At 35.6% G+C, this 22555-nt stretch overlaps 1 protein-coding gene across 7 annotated transcripts in view; it reads right to left on the bottom strand.

Annotated features, from left to right (window-relative positions):
* Positions 1-22555, bottom strand: part of Stard13 (StAR related lipid transfer domain containing 13) — a 473503-nt gene that overhangs the window by 155715 nt on the left and 295233 nt on the right. The window contains exon 1 of one of the 7 annotated variants that reach the window (XM_005317086.5): positions 6339-6659. The exons of 5 other annotated variants lie outside the window; for them this stretch is intronic. In XM_005317086.5, the coding sequence (XP_005317143.2) occupies positions 6339-6507 (169 nt within the window). In that variant the 5' untranslated portion in view covers positions 6508-6659. Of the gene's footprint in view, positions 1-6338; positions 6660-22555 lie in introns of those variants that run through there. One more of the 7 variants, XM_005317087.5, reaches the window with a different exon arrangement.

Below are 22555 nucleotides of genomic sequence, written 5' to 3'. Positions count from 1 at the left end.
TGTGACGTCCTTACTTCCACCATGAGATGTTATAAGACATAACCAAATGGTATTTGCTGTTGAATTCACTGTAGCAATGGCTAGCAGTACCATCCACTACATCTTGTAGTATTCTCTTTGGGAGATTTGTATGTGAAATTACTCTTATGTATCAAGTTCTTGGGAGATGTTTCTTCCAAATACGAATTCGTTGGAAAAGGTATGCTGGCAGGATTTTACTTTATGGATCTGGTAAATCTTTCCCTTGACCATGTTTTCCTCATTAGTGAAACTCAAGTTAAATTTGCAGCCTTTTTTGAATAACTATTCAGCATTGTACATTTTATATTTCTCTGTCTTATCTTCTCCTAGTCTTATACATTGACCAACATTTTTCTATTCACTAGATTTATGTTTTTATAATCTTGATGAGTTGTATGTTCTTCTATAAACTGCCTCAAATTCTCTATTGCAAATCAATATATATCTTTCCCCACCCTCATATCATATTCCAATTAACCCTAAGGAGACAGCAGATACTTTTTTCATAATCTTTATTTTATTCAAATATATGGACTATAATTTGTGTTCAGTTTTACCTATGTTCTGCTTGTATTCTTTGATAGTCTCACCACTGTGTTCTCATAACTAATGAAACTCAGAGACAGGATATATCCTCTTATATCCTCTTTAATAATTTGTCTCCATTAAACCCCCACCTGTTTATTTTTCATTATGTAAAAGGTTTATCAAAGCCCACTTGTTGTTTGCTCTCTTTTAAAATTTATTTGGGGTCATCAATTGATATTGCTAAGACCACTGGTGGTTTGTTTATTTTATTTTTAATTTGTGCTTCCATCTCTGTTCATGTTTAAGTTGCCAAGGAAATGAGGGATTATACAATATAAGAGTTGACCACTGTCCAGAATTTACTAGGAATGAAAGCACTCACCGTGGGAGGGAAAAGGAGAAAAATGAATCTCCATTCACTTAAACCAATGTTGCAGATTCCAAAGTTGGCAACTGCCTGTATCTAGGATGTATATTTATAAAATCAGAGCTAATAAAAGCAGTGACATAGAGCTATTGAACCATCAGTTTGGTTAATGTGAAAATCTCAAGTTTTTTGTACTTATAAGCATATTGCTCTTCTGCTAATTTTCTTCTAGGACTTATTTCTTGGATGCTCACAGTTTCATTGTGTAATAACTTTCAACTGTTATTAAAAGCTCATTGAATTAATTCACTTAACAGATTTTCCTGTATCTTTGGTTAAACAGTATCCTTTCTCAATAGGCCCTTCAGTCACCAGCACTGAATAGAATGAGACTCTTGATTCATAAAATGTGAACTTATGACTGTCACCACTTAAAAACAAAAAGAACTTGAGCAATACTTGACTGATATAGTCTCAGCCTGTTTTCTGCATTCCATTTTTTTTTTCTGCCAGTGCATTCACCCTCTTGTTGTGAAAGTAGTTGGGTAAAAAAGTACTAAACACAGAGAAAGGGCAATTCCAAAAGAACAAATGACAGCTTAATTTAGGCTGACGCTATCCAGTTGTTGGGGGTCTCACCAGGGATGGGCAACATTCACCACTTAGGTTGGGCAAATTCTCAAAATGCCATTTGACAGAGTAATGGGAGAGAATGTGTCAGTAGGGCCCACTTGCCTTAGCTGAGGACAGAGAAAAGGAAGCATATTCTACTCTAGTTAAGTTGAATGCAGTTGCTGAATCTATTTAAAGATCATCTCAGATTTTTAAAAAAAAGTCAATAAAAACGAGAGTGCCCTGAGACAGAATGGTTTCCACAAGTTTCTTTATAATTACAGTAATACTGACATTTATGTAGTCCACAAGACTGGACTTCTAACATTCCTATCATGTGAACAATGAGAGTATTACACAGGCATCAAAGAAACAGGTTCAGGTAACTGATGAATGACATAATAAGGAAAATATACATAAAAACTGTCTTTTTTCATAAGGTTATAGCTGCAATCAAAGAATTCTAGAATTTCAGAGATGATGGGTATTTTAGCAATGGTTTAATCCAAGACTTTAAGAAAAAAGTTTCAGAGAAGTTGTGATATTCTGTCACATAATAAATTAGTAGTAGGAGTAGAACAAAAACCTGATTTTCACTTTACAATTTCTTTGACAAACTGTAGAAAAATTGGAAGCCACTAATTGATTTCATGTAATAAAACTGTTCTGTTTCCTTTGTAGTTTTTTTTAAGTTAGGTTAAGTTTACCTTGTTTCTATGCTTATTCAAGGAGTACTGACTTAACAACAGAGAAAATTCCACAGCACAAGAACCAGAATAAACCTGTGCAATCACAGTCCATCTATTTCATCAAGAAATGAGGTCCAGTGAAGTTGTGGAACTTGCCATCGTTAAGAATGAGAAAATGTCTACATGTTCTGGATCCCTGTCTCCTTCTTCCAGCTTCTACTTTCTAATAAAGTGGAAAACACATCATGCTGTTTTCTAAGCATAAAAAATAAAATTAAAAGTTTAACTGATACTTAATTTCTTCATAAAGAAAGCAATCTCATTTATGTCTCTACTTGGATTTGGATTTCTCAAATTATGTGTGTGAATGTTAGACATTAAACATGGTGTTCCTGTACCAGTAGATCACAACCCTTAGATAATGACATAGAAATCCAGTTCTTCCACTCATACTTATTAATTAGGACAGCTACTGACTATCAAAAAGACTCAGAAATATGGTATAGATATACAATGAAGTATTATTTGCCTTAAAAGGGAAATAAATCATGTCAAAATGCCACAACAAAGATGAACCTCAAGTACATTATGCTAAATGAAATAAACTGGTCACGAAAAGAAATGCTGTATGATCCCACTTATATGAGTTACCTAGAGTTGACAAATTCATAGAGATACAAAGTACAATGGTGGTTACCAGGGGCTCAGAAGAGGGAGGTATAAGGAGCTACTTTTTAAAGGATTTAGAGTTTCAATTTTGTAAGATGAAAAGAGTTATGGAGTTGGATGGTGGTGATGCTTGCAAAAAAATTATGAATTATGAGTATATTCAATATCATTAAACTGTTCACTTGAAAATGGTTAAGATGGCAAATTTGGGGCTCAAATTGTAGCTCAGTGGTAGAGTGCTCGTCTTGCATGTGTGAGGCACTGGGTTTGATCCTCAGCACCATATAAAAATAAAAAAATAAAGGTATCATGTTCATCTACAACTAAAAACAATTTAAAAAACTTTAAACAAAGATAGAAAATTTAATAGAAAAAAATCTAATTCATTCTTATCATGGACGTAACTGTTCCTCCTCCACCCACTTAGCATCTTCTCTCTTCTCTATTCCCAAGTGTCTGTCCATGAAGGAAATAAGGACCATTGTTATTTCCCTTCTCTCTCTATCTCTCTCTCTGCAATAATTTCCCTATTGATTCAATCAAGAATGTGGGGGTTGGAATTAAGGACAGTATGACTTCTGATAAACTTTCACTTGCAATATATCACTTTATTTTAAAGATCTCTTTACTTAATAAACTACAGAACAACAAGACAAAAAGCTTACAGATATGATGTGCGTATATTTTGGAATGTACCTGAAGATGAGCACGTTTAGATTCATCCTGGGTTTGGGTAACTAATTCTGATCCTATGCATCATCAAAGAGTCCTTTATTTGTCCTCCTTGTTTTTCCTCCCCATGAGTGTATCTGCTGTTGAATCATGTCCATGCCATTCAGTGATTATATCACTACAATGAGGTCACTGGGGAGCAACTTACTCCTGTTTGCACTGTTCCCACCAGTCATGAGAAATTATAAGTAGTGATAGCCAAAATTATATTAGAATAGTGCTAAATTTTCTTTGAAAGATGTAAAGCAGAGCAAAATGATAGCCACAATCAGTAAAAATGCTTAAATTCTTACTGATGTGGCTATCATTTCCAGATATTAATACAGGTACTACAAAAATAATGTTATTATTAATTTAATATACACTTGATAAATCTTAAGTGAAAGATTAGATCATTGGTAAAACAACTTGACACCTTGTACCAGTGGGTACTAACTAATCAAGAGATTACATAGTTCTTTGTTCCCACTAGAGAAATAAAACCAACCTGGAAACTTCATAATAAATGACCAATTTTGGTTCTGTAATATGATTCATTGTTGTCTCCTGAGTAAAAAGCCTAAATGGCCTTTGATACATTATATGATCCAAAATTCAATCATAGGTTGTTTAGCATTCATTATAAAAACTGAAAAACTGTCGAATGTACTGTAGATCATAGGTGTTAGACCTGTATACCAGCTCTTACAATGTGACCTTGGACAAGTTAATTGAACTCCATATATCTCTGGCTTTATCACTTCTAAGATGGGTATAATAGAATTTAATTATAAGGATTGTTCAAGGAAAAAAATAAATTAAAATTTATAGAAAGCTCTCATAGCAGCGCCTGGTAAATTGTGAATATTCAAATATTCTTTATTGTGACAGAAAACCAGTCTTACATTTACAATATATTATATAGTAAACTCAATAATGTCCGTTTGCTTTTGCTTTCTGTCTTACTAAACCACAATATGATATTAACAAATGATGATTTCTGAATCACCAAATTGTTGGCATTCTTTCATGCTTCCCTATGATCTTGATCATCCCTTTAAATTTTTAGGTATTCATTGGCTTCAAAAATTCCATCGCTCAGTATAAAAAGGTGGGGATGTTTAAATTTTCTAGTTGAATTTAAACATGAAACATAGAGTGCCCATGTCTGTGTGAGAGTGTATTTTCAGTGATAATGAAAGTGTTCAGATCTTCAAATCTTTAATGGAAAAACAACCCTCAGCCAAAAAGAACATAAATAATTTCTTAATGAAATCAATTATTGTGGATACATCTAAGATGGTCTTCAAAGAAATTTCATTGAATTCTATGTGATATTTCTAAGATGTTATGCTCTTCATATGCATGCTGAGGAACATTTATAGATTATAGATGATAGTTTACCATCAAACATTTATTAAACCCTTTGTCCATAAGATGATAGCACCTGGAAAAGCACCATTGTAAGATACTTCCAAAGCTAAAATGGAGCTGTTTTTTATTCTAAGCCTAATGTATTTTTAAATCAAACCACAGGGAAATACTTTTGTTTCTATTCAATCAAGACCTGCACACAGAGTTTATGGAATGACATAATATCCTTCCTGAAATCAGACGGGTATGTAGGACCAGTATCCTTCACACATAACCAGTTCCTGAACCTTTACAAACAAATCCCAATTTCCAAGGAAACAATCTCATCAAATGTTGCTCACTAGAATACATATTGTTCCTCCTGGAAATATTACAATAAGAGTTTTGCAATTACAAATTTCAACTTCCCCTCTAAAATTCAATATAAACTTATGTTCATTTATTGAAATGGAAACAGTGATTTTATAATGGCTCTAGAAAGTCCTGATAAAATCATATAGTACCAAAAGAATAATTAGTTTTATTAGTCCAGGAGGGGGTAGTTATTAACTGATTGCGCATTTGTGTTTTAAATCGGCACCTTTCCATCCTTAACTTTCCATCCTATCAGGAGTATGTTTTGCTTTATTGGGGGGAATATTAAGTTTTAGAAATGCCCAAGCTTCAAGGTTGTTTTCTCCCCCCAAGAATTAAAAAAAAAAATTAAAAAATCTAGCAGCTTATAATCAATATTCTCTCCTCTTTGCCTGAGGAAGCTAATTTTTCGGTGTGCAGGTCACAGGATTTGTTTTGAAGTGAACAAACACATTTATCCTTTACCAGAAAAACAATATCAAAAGATCAGTGGCAATTCCTGACATAAACATACAAACAGGAAGAGAATATGATTCTAGTTGTCAGCCCAGTGGCTTTAAGAATAGATTTCTTACTTTCCCCTCTCAACTGAAGATGTTCTAAGAACTCTGGGCAGGGTGGACATTTAGTCCCCTGTCTTCTTCCTTAATTAAATAAACAACTGTCCACGTTTTAAATGTGGCCAGTGTGAGGAACCCGCAGAAAGCTCCAAAAACAAACACTGAGTAAACCTTTCTCGTTTGTCCTGTAGACACACGTACGTTTTGGAATTTATGATTCACTGTCCCACCGTGAAGTTTTTTATGCACTTTATATTGAGTTATGTGGCAGCTAAGAGCTGTCACAGTTTGCTTAAAACTGCAGCTTAAAGTTATTTTTAAAAGTTAAGTGCAGCATGGCAGAGAAATCCATACATTGTAAAGTGAAAACAATAACTCAAAAAACTGGGTTAGCGTGAAACAGAGCCAACAGAAATCAGAATTAGCAACAGCCTTTCACTGCCGGCAACTCACCTTGTTGAATTTTAGTCACTAGCTGATGGCGTGCTAGAATCCGGCTCATCCTGTAAGGAGAGCGTCTTGTAGTCTGATCAAATCGCAAGAACATCTCCTGGCCCTCAGGTGTCATGGAATTTAGATAGTAGCAGCCTGAAGCTGGGGTCCTGGGCACCTGACTGAACATCTCGGCAGATTTTCTATTGCCACCTCAGTCTGCCTGTGGCTGTTTGCAACTGTCCCCAACCTCGGTCTAAAGGCACCAAGCCCAGGAGAGCTCAACAGACCAAGCGATTTTTAAAAAGAAAAAGGAGTGCCAAAAGCCACAACTCAGAATTCCAATCCCCGGGCCCTCACGTGACTCCCAGGATCCAATCAGAGGACGCGAGAAAACTGGAAACGTTCGCAGTCAGCCCCGAGCCCCGCAGAGAGGCAGGCAGTTCAAGCAGCTTGGATCCCCCACGCAGTGCTAAAAGCGAGTACAAGTATTTGACATGCCTCAGAGCTGACGAAGCACCCAAGCCCAGCACGCACTAGAAGAGTTAAAAGAGAAGAGAAAAAAACAGAAGCCAACAAGCTTTGGGCATAGGAAACCTTTCAGGCTACAAAAGTTAAGAGAAAGTTTCTTGGCTTTACATAAATAATGCTGTTGCAGGCAGGTTAAAAAAAAAAAGTAGAAGTGATAAATGTCTTAAGTAAGAAACAATTTCAGGTAAGCACCCATAACTGAGTATAAACTACCAACCTTCATTACAAGGAAATAAATAAAGATATTTTCAGTGAAAAACAAGCTTACTACTCCAGCTTTAAGGAATAAATATGCAAGATTTCTGCCCTTCAAGGATGGGACCTGAAGGGCTCTAACAGATAAGACTCAAAAAAGCAAACTATGCAAAGATTATTTATTAAAAGTCCATACATTCTCCTTTACTTTTTCTATTTACCCAATTTTTAATCACCAAGAAGCAAAATATAATGAGGAGTACCTATCACATTTACAACACTGCTAAGAATCACTACACAGTGTGCAAAATACTGCAAATATGACTATTGCCAACCTACTGTACTGTAGATGGACAGAGATGTTATGCAAAAGCTTATAATACAAGGCCACATGTGAGAGGTGATTTTAAAAGACAAACCCAATGCGAGATGAGCAATATTATTTCTGACTGGGATGATGATTACCAAGCCAGAAGAAAATGTGTGTGTGTGTGTGTGTGTGTGTGTGTGTGTGTGTGTGTGTGTGTAAAATGAAGGTTGGGGAGGGCTTTGCAGCATGGACTATGTCCACATTGTGTGCAGGCTGAGAATCAGAGTGTATGTTTAAGGAAATTGCTAGTAATTCAATTTGGTCATATCCAAGTATGCATGTGGGATAAATTAGAATGCCCTCACCCCATTTTTCCTCTTTACAATTGTTTGATGTAAAGAGAAAAAAGTCCATGGAAAACCTGTTATCAAATTCTGAGCCTGGGTGGAAGAATAAACTTCTTTAATAAAGAAGTATATGGCCAGGTTGTTTTACATTTGGCTGACTCAACCTGAAACATGGCATAATAATGAGAAATTCTCAATTAAAAGTGTAGCACGACTTTGATTAGGACCTCAATTCTTGTTACTGTGGCTCTCTGGTAGTGGTTAGCTTTAACACCTTTCCTGGCTGGAATTTTTGATATCCTGATACTAGAACTTACACTGTCATGGCAATTGTGAACCTTTTCTGATTTACATAAGAGGAGGCAAGTGTTAGTTTTCAGGTTGGCATCATATTAGAAAAAGAAAGGTAGATCCCACTGGATCATACTGTGCACTTTCCATTCTTTCTTAGGATTTGATCAAAGTGTTTTTTTTTTTTTTTTTGTTCCCCAGCATCCCTTTTAGAAAGGTGAGAGGGATCTAGTGAGTGGTAGGGCAAAAGCATGGACATGAATAGTAGAAAGGTTTAGTACAATATTGCAATATTAGATGCCTGGAAAGTCCATTAGCTAAGTTCATAGAGTCAGCACTGCCTGCCATCTGATCAAGGTGCTTCTATTGTCTGCCACTTCGTGAATATACTTCTGGTTTGGTAGACCAACACTGAGGGCATCCTTGTCATAAACCTTTCATCAAGCCAGAAACTTGCCAGTTATTGCCTTTTCACTAGGTAGGAGAGAATGGAAGAAGGGTGGACAGTGAAGGAAGAGAAGGACATGGAATTTGGGGACTTTGGACATGTTTCAGGAAGCTAAGCAAAGGAGAGTAAAAGGCAGGAAATAATATGTAGTCATTTTATAGTTGTGAATACACTTAAAGATTGGCTATTCTCAATGACAATCTTGCAATTCATTGCTTTCTTGGCTGCATTTTAAAAAGTAATCAAATTATGTGATGTGTATGTATGAATATACCACAATAAAACATCCTATTCTGTATAATTATTATGCACCAATAAAAAATTTTTAATTGAGTTGAATGCAACATAAAAAATAAATAGAATGATTCTTCCTGAGAAACACTTTGTTTGCATAATAATGAATATGTCAAAGTCCTAGGGTGTTTCTGATGTTTTCTTGTTCTGAAAACATCAAGATCATAAATATGTATACTTTGACATGTAAACAGATGAAATAATATTTCATAGATTGACACAAACTGAATTTAAATTAGAGAAAAAAAAGGAATTTTATTCCCTGATTAAAAGAAAGACAATGAGAATAAGCCTAATTTTTCAAAATTAAAAAGAAAAAGCAAAATGTTTTAACAAGAGGATCAAGGAAGAATTATGTATTGAGAACTCTGTCTCCTCATGTCATATATAAGGTCCCAAGTCTTATTTTATGGTTCAATTAGCATCTACAAATTCATGTGACTGCTCATCGTGTTTTTGCCATTTTATATTTCCCAAGTAGATAGGTAATATTATTTTCTTATTAATACCTTACTTTACGCTAATGTCTTTCCATTGCAATGAAACCTGTATTTTGTGTGTGTGTGTGTAGTCCTGGATGTTGTACATGTGAAGCAAGCACTCTACTAATTGAGCTAAATTCTAACCCAATCTGCACTCTTTTAATGAATTGTGTGTGTGTGTGTGTGTGTGTTAAATCATTTAGTACCAGTGGAAGAAAATTTACTACTGGGGTGGGAGTTCTATTCTACTAGAAGCAAAAAGTTGCTGATTACCTCTGGGTCTGTCCTCTCCACATATCACAGAATAATTTTACTCAGCACTGCCAACTGAGGTCCTAAGGAAACAGAGAGAGGAAGAGAGTGCCCAAAATATGAGTGAATGTTCCAAGACTGATGCTTTCTCTTTCTTTGTAATTCCCTTAAAAATGAAAGAAATGGATGGTGCTAATTTCTAGTTTTCACCTTCCCTAATTAGATTATTGAGAGCAATTTTTACTATTTCAGACACAATAAACAAATGAATATTAGGAAACAAAGAGGACAAAAAAGGACAAGGGTGGAAAAAAGTACAGAAAGGAGGTAACAATGTTGAGTACCTTCTGGCCTTATGCTATTTACATTTCATGTATTTAATTAATCTCCACAACAACTCTCGAAAGTACCCTATTTTATGGAAAAGAAAAGTAAGATGCACAGTAAAGCAATGATTCAGCTTATATAGCAAGTGAATATACAGCCTGTATTGTCTCCAAGCTGATAAAATTTTGACCATTTCCACTATCACATAAGAGAGAGTTGGAAGGTAAATTGTGGCACTGAAAAAGTGCTGAAGAAATTAGATAGGGAAGAAAATTTTGGGAGAATAGATTAAGGATCATCTTAATCCTATTTAGTTGCATGTGATCCTGGAATGCCTAACTGGAAATATGAGTTTGTGATGGCCAAAATACCATGGTGACTGAGTTCTGAGTGTTCTAAGGTAAGAAGAACAGAGCCCACAGCCCTTGAATAATCAGTGACAGCCCCTAAGGAAGAATCCAAAGCTAAGAACTAGAGACTCCATTCTAAAATGAAGCAGGAGCATGCACACCCACAGGCCTGATCCCCGCCCTCTTTGACAACTCTTCTTTTGCAGAGTAGGTTCTTTGTCCTCTGTTTTTGCACATCCTCAAGGCTAGCTCTACCGGTGTCTTGCCTTTTCTATGGCATTCAGTCTCAAAGCAAATACTCTAAATACAATCAAAACTCTGATATTTGATCTCTTAATAAAATTTTAAGTATTTAAAATGTTCCAATCTTATGATAGATGATCCAAGATTAGCGCTCAGTGGAATCTTGTATAAACATGGCAGAAAGCTAGGAGCGCTTTTACAGAAGCCAGGAATGGCTCACTAGTCTTTCATCTGTCTGCATCTCCTTCTACTCCTTCACACACATTCCAGCCTCCTCAACAGTCAGTCTGTGTGGAGGGAGCCAAGGTAGTGCTGCCAAGTAGGAAAATGTTTGAGATACAAGTGGCAGGCAGAAAAATGCAGAACAGATTTGGAAGGCTACTTTTGAAATTACACAAACCCAAGGGATGTGGGTTGATGTCAAAGCCTTTCTGTGGACTTTGAGGCTCAGTTTGGGAGGATTTCCAATAGCTGTGCTATGTATGCCTAACTCTGTGCAAAAGAACCTTCTTAACTTGCATGTACTACGAGCCCAACATAGGTGAGACAATGATACCAACACTTGCAGCTGTGACCAGGTCCATCTTGACTGGGTTCTGACTAGATCTTCTTCTGATCAGCTCCCCAGTTCTAGACCATGGCTTCCATTTGGAGTCTAGATCTTGTTTCAATATCAGCCCTCTCCACTGTCTTTGGTTAACCTCCCCTTCCTGTCTTTTGTATATGAGCCTCCTAGAACTTATACTCTGCCCTCATACCATCCCCTGGGGACCCAACTATCAATTCAGCTGATATGTTCAGTGATCTGGCCTGGCCTGTTCTGGTACCATGGCCCATACCCAACCATTCCAGCCAAATCAAAATTCTTCAACTTTTCTCAGTTGTTTCACAAGTTTGGAATTGTGTGATTCTCTATTCTTCTATCCATGACACTCAGTTAAATCCTATTGCCTTTGAAACATTTTCATGACTGATACAAATTTCTTTATTATTTGTTCCCTGCATATTAACACCTATAAACAATTACTACACAACGCATTAATTAGATTAGACTCTTATATGCTCATATGGACTCTATTTGTTCATTACATTTATTATGGGCATATAGTTTTTACATCTTAAATTTAGAAAGGATATAAAACAACTTCTAATATAACCAATCAACTACTATTGGAGTTCCCCTGTAAGTGCAGTTAATTTTCTACCTTCTTATGCAGAGTGTATTATCTCACAGAGAACCTAAAGCTGTTGGAGAAAGTTCTTCCTTATAATGTCCATCCACAGCCTCTAATTCTGCCATTTGGAATGAGACAGGACTGTCCTTTGGATGTATGAAGAAGATCAATATGTCTTTGACAAGGATCTTTTTTTGTAATCTAGACATTCCTTTTAATCAAACCATACAACTTCTAACTATTCCTCAAGCAGATTGCTCTCTTTTGGATCTATTCCAGTTTGCAAATAGTCCTTTGAAAATATGGCACCTATGCTAAGTTTAGAGGTCCAGACATGGCCAAGCATGATAATATACAGTACAATGTGTGCATACTTCCTGCATTCAGGGTTTTTCACTCTTGAAGATTCAGTTTGGGATTATGGTAGGTTTATTTTAAATTTTATATTTACTTATTAATGAATTCAACATTGGATGAAAGCCTGCACAGCACCTCGGTATGTATGAAAGATACAATGGTAATAGAATGTGGCCTCTCCCCTCAAGAGATTATTTGTCAGGGAAGACAGAAAAGGACCTCAACACTACACCAGTATTAAGTGATGTGTGGGAGGCTATCTCTGTCTTACAGTTGACCTAAATGGTTAAGCTGTGTGGTGTTTATGTATTTTCATAGTATCTGACGTTAGATAAATATTCTCTATTCTGTATTTAACAAATAACTTTTGAACTCAAGAACAGTTCTTTAAACTTACAGGAATTATTGAGATATTTTAAATTCCTGATTTTCTCCCCCCCAGAAATTTATTTCTACCTTATTCATTTTGATGACTAACAAAAATGCTTATTGTATAAAAAGTGAAAAATAAACAAATGAGTAAATTTGGGTAAAGATAAAGTAAAGGTAGGAAAAGGATAAAATCCAAGGGTGAAATCAGTTTATAGAAATACAAGCCACACAACCCTGCACATTTGTTGGAGATATGTGAAAATGTGGTTTAAGATTCCTCTGAGACAAAGTAAAAAAGAAATAAGACCTATTACAAAATTCAGTATATCCATAAGATGAAAATAGATCATGGATTCAAAATAAACATGTCACCAGGTATTGTAACCCAGGGAAGATTTTCCTGGGTCTTCATAAAGAATCAGCATCCTTAGAGATATTGGATATGATAATAAAACATAACTGTATCCTTCAATAATAGTATATATAACAAAGCATTATTTAGGAAAAATAGTTTCTATGAGAGCCTCCAAAAATATGATATACATGTGCTATTCTTTTTTTTTAAGATAGCCTTGTCATGTTCTGGTGCCCTTTTTAAAATTTATATGTATGAAGATATTAATTGGTGTGAATATACTATGTATACAATCAGAGATATGAAAAATTGTGCTCTGTATGTGTAATAAGAATTATAATGCATTCTGCTGTCAAATATGCTATTCTTTATGATATTTTAAACCATGTGTTGGACATTATCATCACTTCTCTGCTTACCACATTGCTTACTTAGACTACCAGAACCTAAACAATCAGGTCCCTTCTTACTACTCCCTGTTTTTCACAGTCTCCTCTCTTGCCTCCTTCACTTTCAGACTTCTCACTGTATGTGCTACTCATCAGCCTGGAATGCTCTCTCTGGAACCCTTTGGAACACTGGCTCTTCAGCTTTCCACATCAGCCTTAATGATCTATTCTCAGGCGGGCCATTCCTGTTCACTTCGCCTAAGTGGAAGCAGCATACCATTTATTGCACTTTAGCACTTTTCCAAGTTTGTAATTGCATATGTATTTGATCATTGACCTATGTGTTACTTAGTTGTTGCTTAGACTGTATCTGTTTCATTCAGTTTATACTCAGTGTCTACCTACAAGGTCTGGCACATAGTAAGAAATCAATAATAACTGGTTGAATAAATAATTCAGTGAAGGATTATATGAATTTTTCCAAGGATAAAGCTTAGACTCTCTAGAGTAGTAGATGCAAACATTTTAGGCTTTATAAATGTTGTAGTTCATACAATAACTTGGATTGGATAAGGATTGCATGACAGATCATTCAAGGTTTTATCTTCCAGAAAGAGCCTTGAATACACATAGTTTGCTTTGTTGCTTAGTACCAAAAGTATATGCTTTGTCCATCAAACAGAGGAGAGTTTAAATTCTATTGCAAAAACTAAGAAACCTAGAAAGATAACCTACTTCTTGCTTCACAAAGAGGGGTTAAAAATATATTTTAAAAATGTAGTTATCTGTCTTATCTTTGCATCTGCCTCAAATTTTATAAGCATGTTGCTTATAAAATTGAACCTCAATGGGCCAGTTACAGAGGCCTTCAACTAACTTTTACAGATGCTCCTTCTGAGAGACTTTAATCCACTGATCTATGCTCTGTAGAACCACTATCCAAACTGATACAGTTCTCTAAGATACCTTGTTTTCTAGTCTGTATGTTTCCATAGCAATATCATGGTATAATCTCCCAAGGTGATCACATTTTGTATTTATGGCCTTCTTAGAACTGACTTGCTATATTACCAAAACAGGAAGCTACATTTATTTAGCTTCTTTTGTTCTTTGTAAAGCCACATTACATTTGGGTTATCAATCAGTCACCTCTGTTTCTTCATGCTCATATGTATTTCTTCAATGATTCTTTCAATAATTTGGAGATTTTAATTAATTTACTGTCCAGTATTTTCTAGAACCTACTAACTTTTGGCCCCAATTAAAAATAAGGCAAATGTTCATTGTTTTAAAAGGATTGGTTAGAATACTAGAAGGGATTTTTTAATTTCTTAGGTGAAATTTGTCTTCACTTAGAGACTTCTCCTCTTTTAGGTCAGATAGAATTCTATAAATTCTTTCCCCATCTTTTTTATTGAGGTGTGGGGGTGGGTACCAGGGATTAAACTCAGGGCACTTAACCATTAAGTTACATACCCAGCCCTATTCTGTATTTTATTTAGGGTCTCACTGAGTTGCTTAGTGCCTCACTTTTTGCTGAGGCTAGCTTTGAACTTACTATCTTCCTGCCTCAGCCTCCTGAGCTGCTGGGATTACAAGTGTGCACCACCTCACTCAGCCTCCTTCCCCATATTGAGCAACAATTAATATATTTTCTTATTGTTGAACCATAGTTTAATTATAAAATTGAAGTTTTCTCATTAAGCAAATCCTATGATAAATCTTTTGAAAAATATATTATTTATTCTCTACATTATCTGTTTTGAAAATGTTTGGGACTGCATAATAAAATGTACTTCATTAGCAAGATTCTATGCTGACCTCTTCCCTTGAATCTTACATTTTTATATCTAATTCCTTTCTATCTGAATCCACATAGAATTTGGGCATTTAGTAAAGTTTGGAAATATCCATGGCTCACAAATAGTGGAAGAATAAGGGTGCAGAATTAATAATGCAATTTATGTTTTATATATTTAAACCATAAATGCCTTTTTGAGTAAATACAGCTCAGTAGAACACAATAGGATTTTTTCCTCCTTATTCCTGCTAGAAGGCTATCTATCAACCTGTACCTCAAAGAATGGAAATTGGTAGAAAGAACAAAAACGTTAAATAATATTCCATAAAAAGAGTAAGACTAAGAATTTGCAAGGAGAACAAAATGTTCCTCTAGAGGTCTAGATTTAGGTTTCAACAGAACTCTGAGGTGATTAGGAATATAAATTTTAGGACTTCAAGCTGAGCAGCAAAGGGGCTTCCTCTTTTAAGTTGAGAGGAATAATGTAACTAAAGGTGATTATGGTGTGATGAAAATATATTTGTTAGCATCTTGCTTGACATAATAGAAACAACACCACTAACTCACCTCTCATGTTATTTGTATCTTTTCTCTTACCCTTTCTTATTCAAGAATTTTGAAACCCTAATTTAAAGGCCTTTAGGATTCTAAAAATTCAATTTGGAAGGCTGTACCCACCGCAGGCTCCTCTTGATTCATCCTTCCTTTCCTCAGCAAGAGGTCTATATCTAGGAGATATGTAGCTAAATTGAGGAGATAGTGATGGTTATTTCCTGGAAATAATATTTCAGGAGAAGGACTGTGATGAATAATGGCAAATAACTCAAGAAGGAAAGTAAATCTAGGGATCATAGGCTTGAGTGGAAGAAAGGGTGGTCTTCAGGGAAGGATCAGAGTTACAGCCAATGTGGGAAGTTTTCCCATACCTACTCTCCATTGGTACTCTGGAATTGTGGAACAAACTAAATTTTATCTAATCTTCTTTTCAAAATCAGTACAGTTTTACTTTTGGACAAAGCAGGTTTCTAAACTTAGACCCATAGCTTTCCTTGAAGTTTGCTCATTGTAGTGCTTCTTTGAATTAAGGGAAGAAATGGTTATTCCTTGGTTGTTGTGCTTTTTAAAAAATATTTTCTTGACAAATAAAACTTATTTATATTTAAGGCATACAACATGATTACTTGATACATGTATATACCATATACTGATTAGCACAAATTAATTCATGCACCATCACCTATAGTTGTCATTGTTTAGTGTGGTGGTTGGAGGATGAGAACACTTAAAATATGCTCTTTTATCAATTTCAAGTAAACAAAACAGTATCATTTGCTATAGTCACTAAGCTATACATTAGATCGGTAGAATTTATTCATCTTACATATCTTTAACCTACATGTCTCCCCATGCTATCCTTTCCCCTGGTCTATAAGCCCTGGCAGACATCATTCTTACTTCCTGCTTCTGAGTTTGACTCTTTTTTAGATTCCATGTGTAATTGAGATCATGTGGTATTTGTCTCTCTACATCTGGCTTATTTCACTTTGGATAATGTCCTCCAGATTCATCCATTGTTGTGCCTGTTTTGTGCAGTCTTTCTAAGGGAGCTCTTTTTTATTAGAAAATATATATGTGTATATAATTATGTAGAAACTCTCCTGAGATTTCTTATATCATCAGAGCTTGATGATTATGAAAGCACGCAGTGGCCTCTGGCCAACCTCCCCGAGCATGACCATAATCACACTATGTCTTATAGTTCAGACCTGTTTAAACAGACCAAGTATAGCACAGATCGCCAGGCGTGGTTACCTTCTCCTTACCCTGCTCCATCAAGATGACTCAACCCTAATCAATCATAGGAGAATGCTTACTGAATACCAGAAACATGTTCACTGCACAGGATAGAACATACCAAGAGATACTCTTGGTTTACAACAAACTTAAAATATTCTCTTTAGTTCCCTGACGTTGAGGGTTTCAAGCGATGTCCTTGACCTTGCCTTGTTGTCAATATGGATGGCCCAGGATTCCATTAATCAATCAGTGTATGTTAAAAAAAAAAAATGCAGGGGCTAGGGTTGTGGCTCAGTGGTAGAGTGTTTGCCTCACATGTGTAAGGCACTGAGTTTGATCCTCAGCACCACACAAAATAAATAAATAAATAAAGGTACTGTATTCATCTACAACTAAAAAAAATTAAAAACTAAATGTAAAATGATGTGGTATGTTCAATGACTGTAAATATTTAGAAGTTAAAAAAAATACAGAGTAAAAAAGTTTAAGACAATTATAACCATTTTTAAGATGGTGGAAAAGTGGGCAATGTTTCTTAGATTTACATTTTTCAAATATTCTACTGTGTGACTAGTTAATTCTTTATATAACGAGGGGGCCTAGGCTAACCAGCAATTCACATTAGGAGATATAGAGAAGGAGCCTCTGCTTTAGCATATTTCCAGCAGCCTGTGTGCATCACAGTTGGGTGTCAGAGAGACAAGGAAATCTGCTCAAAGATCATAGACACTGTCTTGCATGGCTTGGATTCTTTTAGTGCTTAACACAGTTAGGCAAAACTTCAGCTTTCAAAATAATTACATTTAAGAAAGAGAAAATGAAAGGGTTTATTGATGCCTTTTTCAAAATGTCTCTTATATCTATTCCTTCTTGCATTTTTGCCTACATCCCATAGGGGCTAGCTATCCTGGCTAGGGAATTCCAATAGTCCTGCTTGAGCCTCTGTGTCTAGTCTTACCTCCTCCCTCATCTATACTGAGCACCATAGAATGTTGAGCTTCTCAGAATGCCACTTTGATCATGTCACCTTTGAGCATGTTACTCTCCTGTTGCAAAACACCAAATAATGCCTTTACCATTTTACTGTTTAAATTAGTTTAATCTCTTTCCTTTTCTATAGAACAGTTCATATGTATTTATATGGATATGAACTATGTATCTGGTATATACTCATGTGCATAAAGAGACCAAAAATGTGTGATTGTTAGTTCCTTTTACATTCCTATCTCAACTAATCAAAATCTAGGCCAAGAAAAAAAAAGGTAGCTGAAAAAGAATTTTGTATGACTTCTTGTTTCTGTTTTTTGCTTTTTTGGCTGATTTTTTGACTTAATTTAATGCTTGGCTAACTTAATCCAACTGCCTGGTTGTTTTGATCCAGAGAAATGGAGCCTCGTTGTAATTTCCCCACAGCTTAATTTCTTTTTCTAGGTTTTTCCTGTAATAGGACTTCACTGACAGAAGAATGACTGCTTGGTTTTTAAATTTACATTTCAAAGAATTAAGGAAATTGGGGTGGAGATGTGGAGACAGAATTTTTCATTGATGTATAATATTTTTACATATCTCTATAGAGTACAGTCTGATAATTTGTAGGTCACTTCTTGAATGCTGCCTGATGGTAAAGGTTCAATGAATACAGCAAGAACCATCAACTGCATAGACCCAATATCTAGATATAGAGATCAGAAATTTATCTTTGAAACTATTCGTTGTTTTCAAACTTGGGAGAGATACCACATAACATCCTTCCAATTATTTCCTAAGAATGGATATTTATGTCAGCTTCACAAGTACACAGAGGCAATTTCAAGTTCTAATCTCACAACAATGAGCAAAATCCATTTACATAGTATTGTGGTGATACTAGGAATCATTTAGACAAAGTAGTCTAAACATTTTTTATTCAAATACTTCCAAGCACTAATGTACTTCAAATTCCAATTTTAAAAGGAACTATTAAAGACATTATCCTTTTCTCAAGAGTAGAGGAAGAGAAAGTGACTTGAAAGTGAAAAAGCAAAATGAACAAAACTTGGCTCATAAGTTCACAAACTGGGACCTAGAGGTCCTTTGTGGTTAAGTCATTCTGTGGTTTTGGTGAGTTCTGCACAGAGGCAATTGCCCCATCCCATACTTTTAGCACCTGCTTTAAGGAAGTAGGCAAATGGGCCCAGGCATTTGGAATCACTTTAATTTAACAACTATAACTATTTTACTAAGTGCCTACTCTGTGCCAGGCAAGGTTCTTGGTGCTAGGAATATTCCAATGAATAAAATAGACATGATTTCTGTCATAATGAAGCTTGTGTTCTAACCAATGAACATAAAGATGGGTGTTGCTAATCATGTGTGACCTGCAGCCCACTGGAATCATGAGATTGCATGCAAAATGATGAGCATATGTTCACTTTCCTAGAGCACAGGCCTTTGGATTTCATGAGACCTTCAAAGGATGCCATTACCCTCCAAGTATTTTTAAATGGCTCTAAAATAAAGGTCTAAAACACCTAGAACTGTACACTCAAAGTCAAGTCAATATGTATTCAAAGTTAGGCTCTGCTTGGTATTTACTATATAAACTTGGACAAATAAAGTAAGTTCATTTTTCTGCAACTCAGTTTTCTTATCTATAAAATTGAGGTCAGTCTCATAAAACTATCATGAAGGCTTAGTTAGATTATGTAAATGAAACACCTGGAATACGGTAAGATAATTCTCCCCTCCCCTTCTCATTTGCAATATGCATGAGAACTTTGACTCAAGTTCAAAGTATAAAGGTAGAAAGGGCTACTTTCAATATTGGAAGGTCCTAATCCTTAGAAATTTTCAATTTTAGAGTCAACCAGATGGGAAATGTTATACACTGGTGGGGAGGTCCCTTGGAAAGAGCTTATGATTCTGAGAAGTGACCAACTGTATGTATACTCAACATGTGGATACCAAGATAGCATTTTATGAACACAGCATATAGCCAATCCTTGTTCTGTGATTCCTTGAGTGGGATAAATGCTAATTTTATTTAACATACCTATTTTAAAGCTATATAATTATAGTTGGTGCAATTCTCTTTATCTAACTCAAAAAGACAGTAATACCTCTTTGACCTCTTTCATCCCTGAATTGTGATATTTTGGCATGATGACTATTTGATTAATACCTGTCTGTTTACTCTGCATGTGAGAAACAAAGTGATTTGCACAAGGGTATGTGACTACAGTGTGAGGATAAAGTATAGAGACCTAGAACTCTGATGTATGCTTTATCCCTCTTCTTTCCCACCACATCTTTTCTCCTTTTTCTCCTCTTCTGGATTTGACTTTATCTTACTTTAAGATATCAAATATGTTCTGTACATTTGTATGTTCTCAGTTTTTTAGAAGAGGACTAACCAATGAAAACTCAATGCTGTATCATATCTCAAAAACACTTCCAATGAAGTTCTTCTGCTGGGAATTTCTACCTTGAGTTTCTTTGTTCTTAGAAAACCTGGATTCATCTATTAATTGTTAAATTATTCTAAGAATTATAGGCCTTCCTTCACATTGGCCCTAGAGGCAGAAAGCATGCTCAGGAAGACTCTCATGTAGTGATTGGAGTAAAATTGAGGGAGGAAAGAATGACACAAGGAACAAGGTAACATTAAGGCAAAGGGAAGTCACAGTGCCATCCTGATGATAATGGAGGTTAGGAAAAAGACACACCTACTGGAGGAAGAGTGGAAAGAAAAACAAGGATAACACCAACAACACAGGTGTGACAGTATCTTCCATGTGACTGATACTGGACAGAGAAACTCTAAAAGTGAAGAATTAATTATAATATTTTCTTTTTTTAAAAGAGAGAGAGAGAGAGAGAGAGAGAGAGAGAGAGAGAGAGAGAGAGAGAGAGAGAGAGAGAGAAAATTTTTAAATATTTATTTCCTTTAGTTTTTGGCGGACACAACACCTTTGTTTGTATGTGGTGCTGAGGATCGAACCCAGGCCGCCCGCATGCCAGGCGAGCATGCTACTGATTGAGCCACATACCCAACCCCAACTATAATATTTTCTAAATGTAAATAAGTGAAGAATTAGGGTTCCTTTACCCTCCTGATTAGAGTACAGAAGTAATGAGAGCTCACATTTTTTGAACACATGTGTCAGGAACCATTTCAAGTAGTCTACATAAGCATCTCACCTATTTCTCAAAACAACTCTTTGCACTAACTACTATTTTATCCCCATTTTGCTCATGAGGAAATTACCTTCTTGTCTTCCTGCTCCAGATGTTCACATTTATAGTTGTTAGGTTCATTTCCTGTAGTTGTGATTTATTATTCCTTTTACAGATAGTTCTAATATATTACTTTAAAACATTGGGAGAGTCAAGAGCTTTGTAATGTTTTGAATAACTAATAATAAAAATAAATAAATAAATAAAACATTGGGAGATTCCCCTCACTGATTAAAGAATAAAGTTCAAATTCTCCAGTTTGGCATTAAAGGCCCATTAGGGGGAACGCACTTGTTGCCCTAAAAACCATTGAAATTGTTCAAGGTTTGAAGGAAAGGGATTCCTCTTCTCCCTATTGCCCATTAAACTCTCTTTTCACTCCTTCAATTTCTTCTCATTTTTCAAAACCTGACTCAGCGTTCTCCTCTATGGGAAAGCTTCTTCCTCTTCCACCTCCTCTTTCCTTTGCATTCCCATGAGACCTCTGCCACAGTCATGGGTCACTTTATCCTCTGCTGCTTTGTTTCATCTCTTACTGCTCTTGTATTAAAAAGTTCTTGAAACCCACAACATGCTGTGCACATCTTTGAGCCTCCCTCTTTCATCCTCGGGCCTCCACAGAGAGGCAGTGTGAAATAGCAGACAGAGCAAAGCCTGGGAACCAGGGAGACTCAGATTAAAATCTTCACTCTTTCTATTGGCTGGGTGACCCTAGACTTCAACCATATCTCTCTTATTATCAATGTCCTCATCTAAAAAATAAATAATGATTCATCTTGCATTATATAGAGTCTTTGACACAGAGTAGGACTTGATAAACAATTAGAAATTTTGATTGACATATGGTGCCATAACTACTGGGCAGATTACTAAAAGCCTGATTCCACACAAAGTTATTCTACTATATACTGGAATTTAAATATGACCAATTCTGGCACTTATACAGGGGAAATGTACAGAATATATTGTATGCCAGAGACATCCAGGGGAGACCAATAAGTATATTACTTTATCCTGAAGTGGCAAAAAAATAAAAAGCACTGTGCACCAATGATAAGAAGAAATTCTAATAGATTTTGTAGTTAAATCATCATGTAGTTGATATCTGATGATAAAGTGTTCACACTAGAACCCAGAAGGCTTACCTAGGACACTAGTGCAACAGGACGCCTTAAAAGACTTCTAATCCTAAGTGAGGTCAACAACCAGTGGCACAGCATCATCTGAAAACTTGTGAAATCTCAGGTCTGGTCCCAGGCTTGCTCATTCAGAACCTGCATATTTTTACAAGATTTGCAGGTGACAATAATGTTTGAGGAGTGATGTTCTAACATAATCACTTTTCATCAACAAGAAAAATGAATTCATGGACATTCTCAGGTTGTGAAATCTGCTAACTGCAGACAGGCCAAGGGTCATTAATTTTGAGGTTTTTAAATCTTTCTACTGAGCCATGGATATCTTACATGGTTAGGTAAATATTTATGCATTGCTTTGATATTCCTATATTCCATACTTTACATGTGATTTGTCATTAAGGTTATTTTTCTTAAAGATTTTATTGATCTAGATAGCCTTTCATTCTGAAAAAGATCTGAAATCTATTTTCAGGTACCAAAATAGCTTAAAATTTTCTAGTAGACATGTGTTTTCATGCGCAACACTAATTTCATATATTTAAATTCTAGAGTTCTCCCCTTTTAAATC

Source organism: Ictidomys tridecemlineatus, chromosome 6 (assembly GCF_052094955.1).
Source record: "Ictidomys tridecemlineatus isolate mIctTri1 chromosome 6, mIctTri1.hap1, whole genome shotgun sequence".
NCBI lineage: Eukaryota > Metazoa > Chordata > Mammalia > Rodentia > Sciuridae > Ictidomys > Ictidomys tridecemlineatus.
Note: the sequence above shows the minus strand (reverse complement) of the source record. Positions and strands in the feature narration are given on the sequence as shown.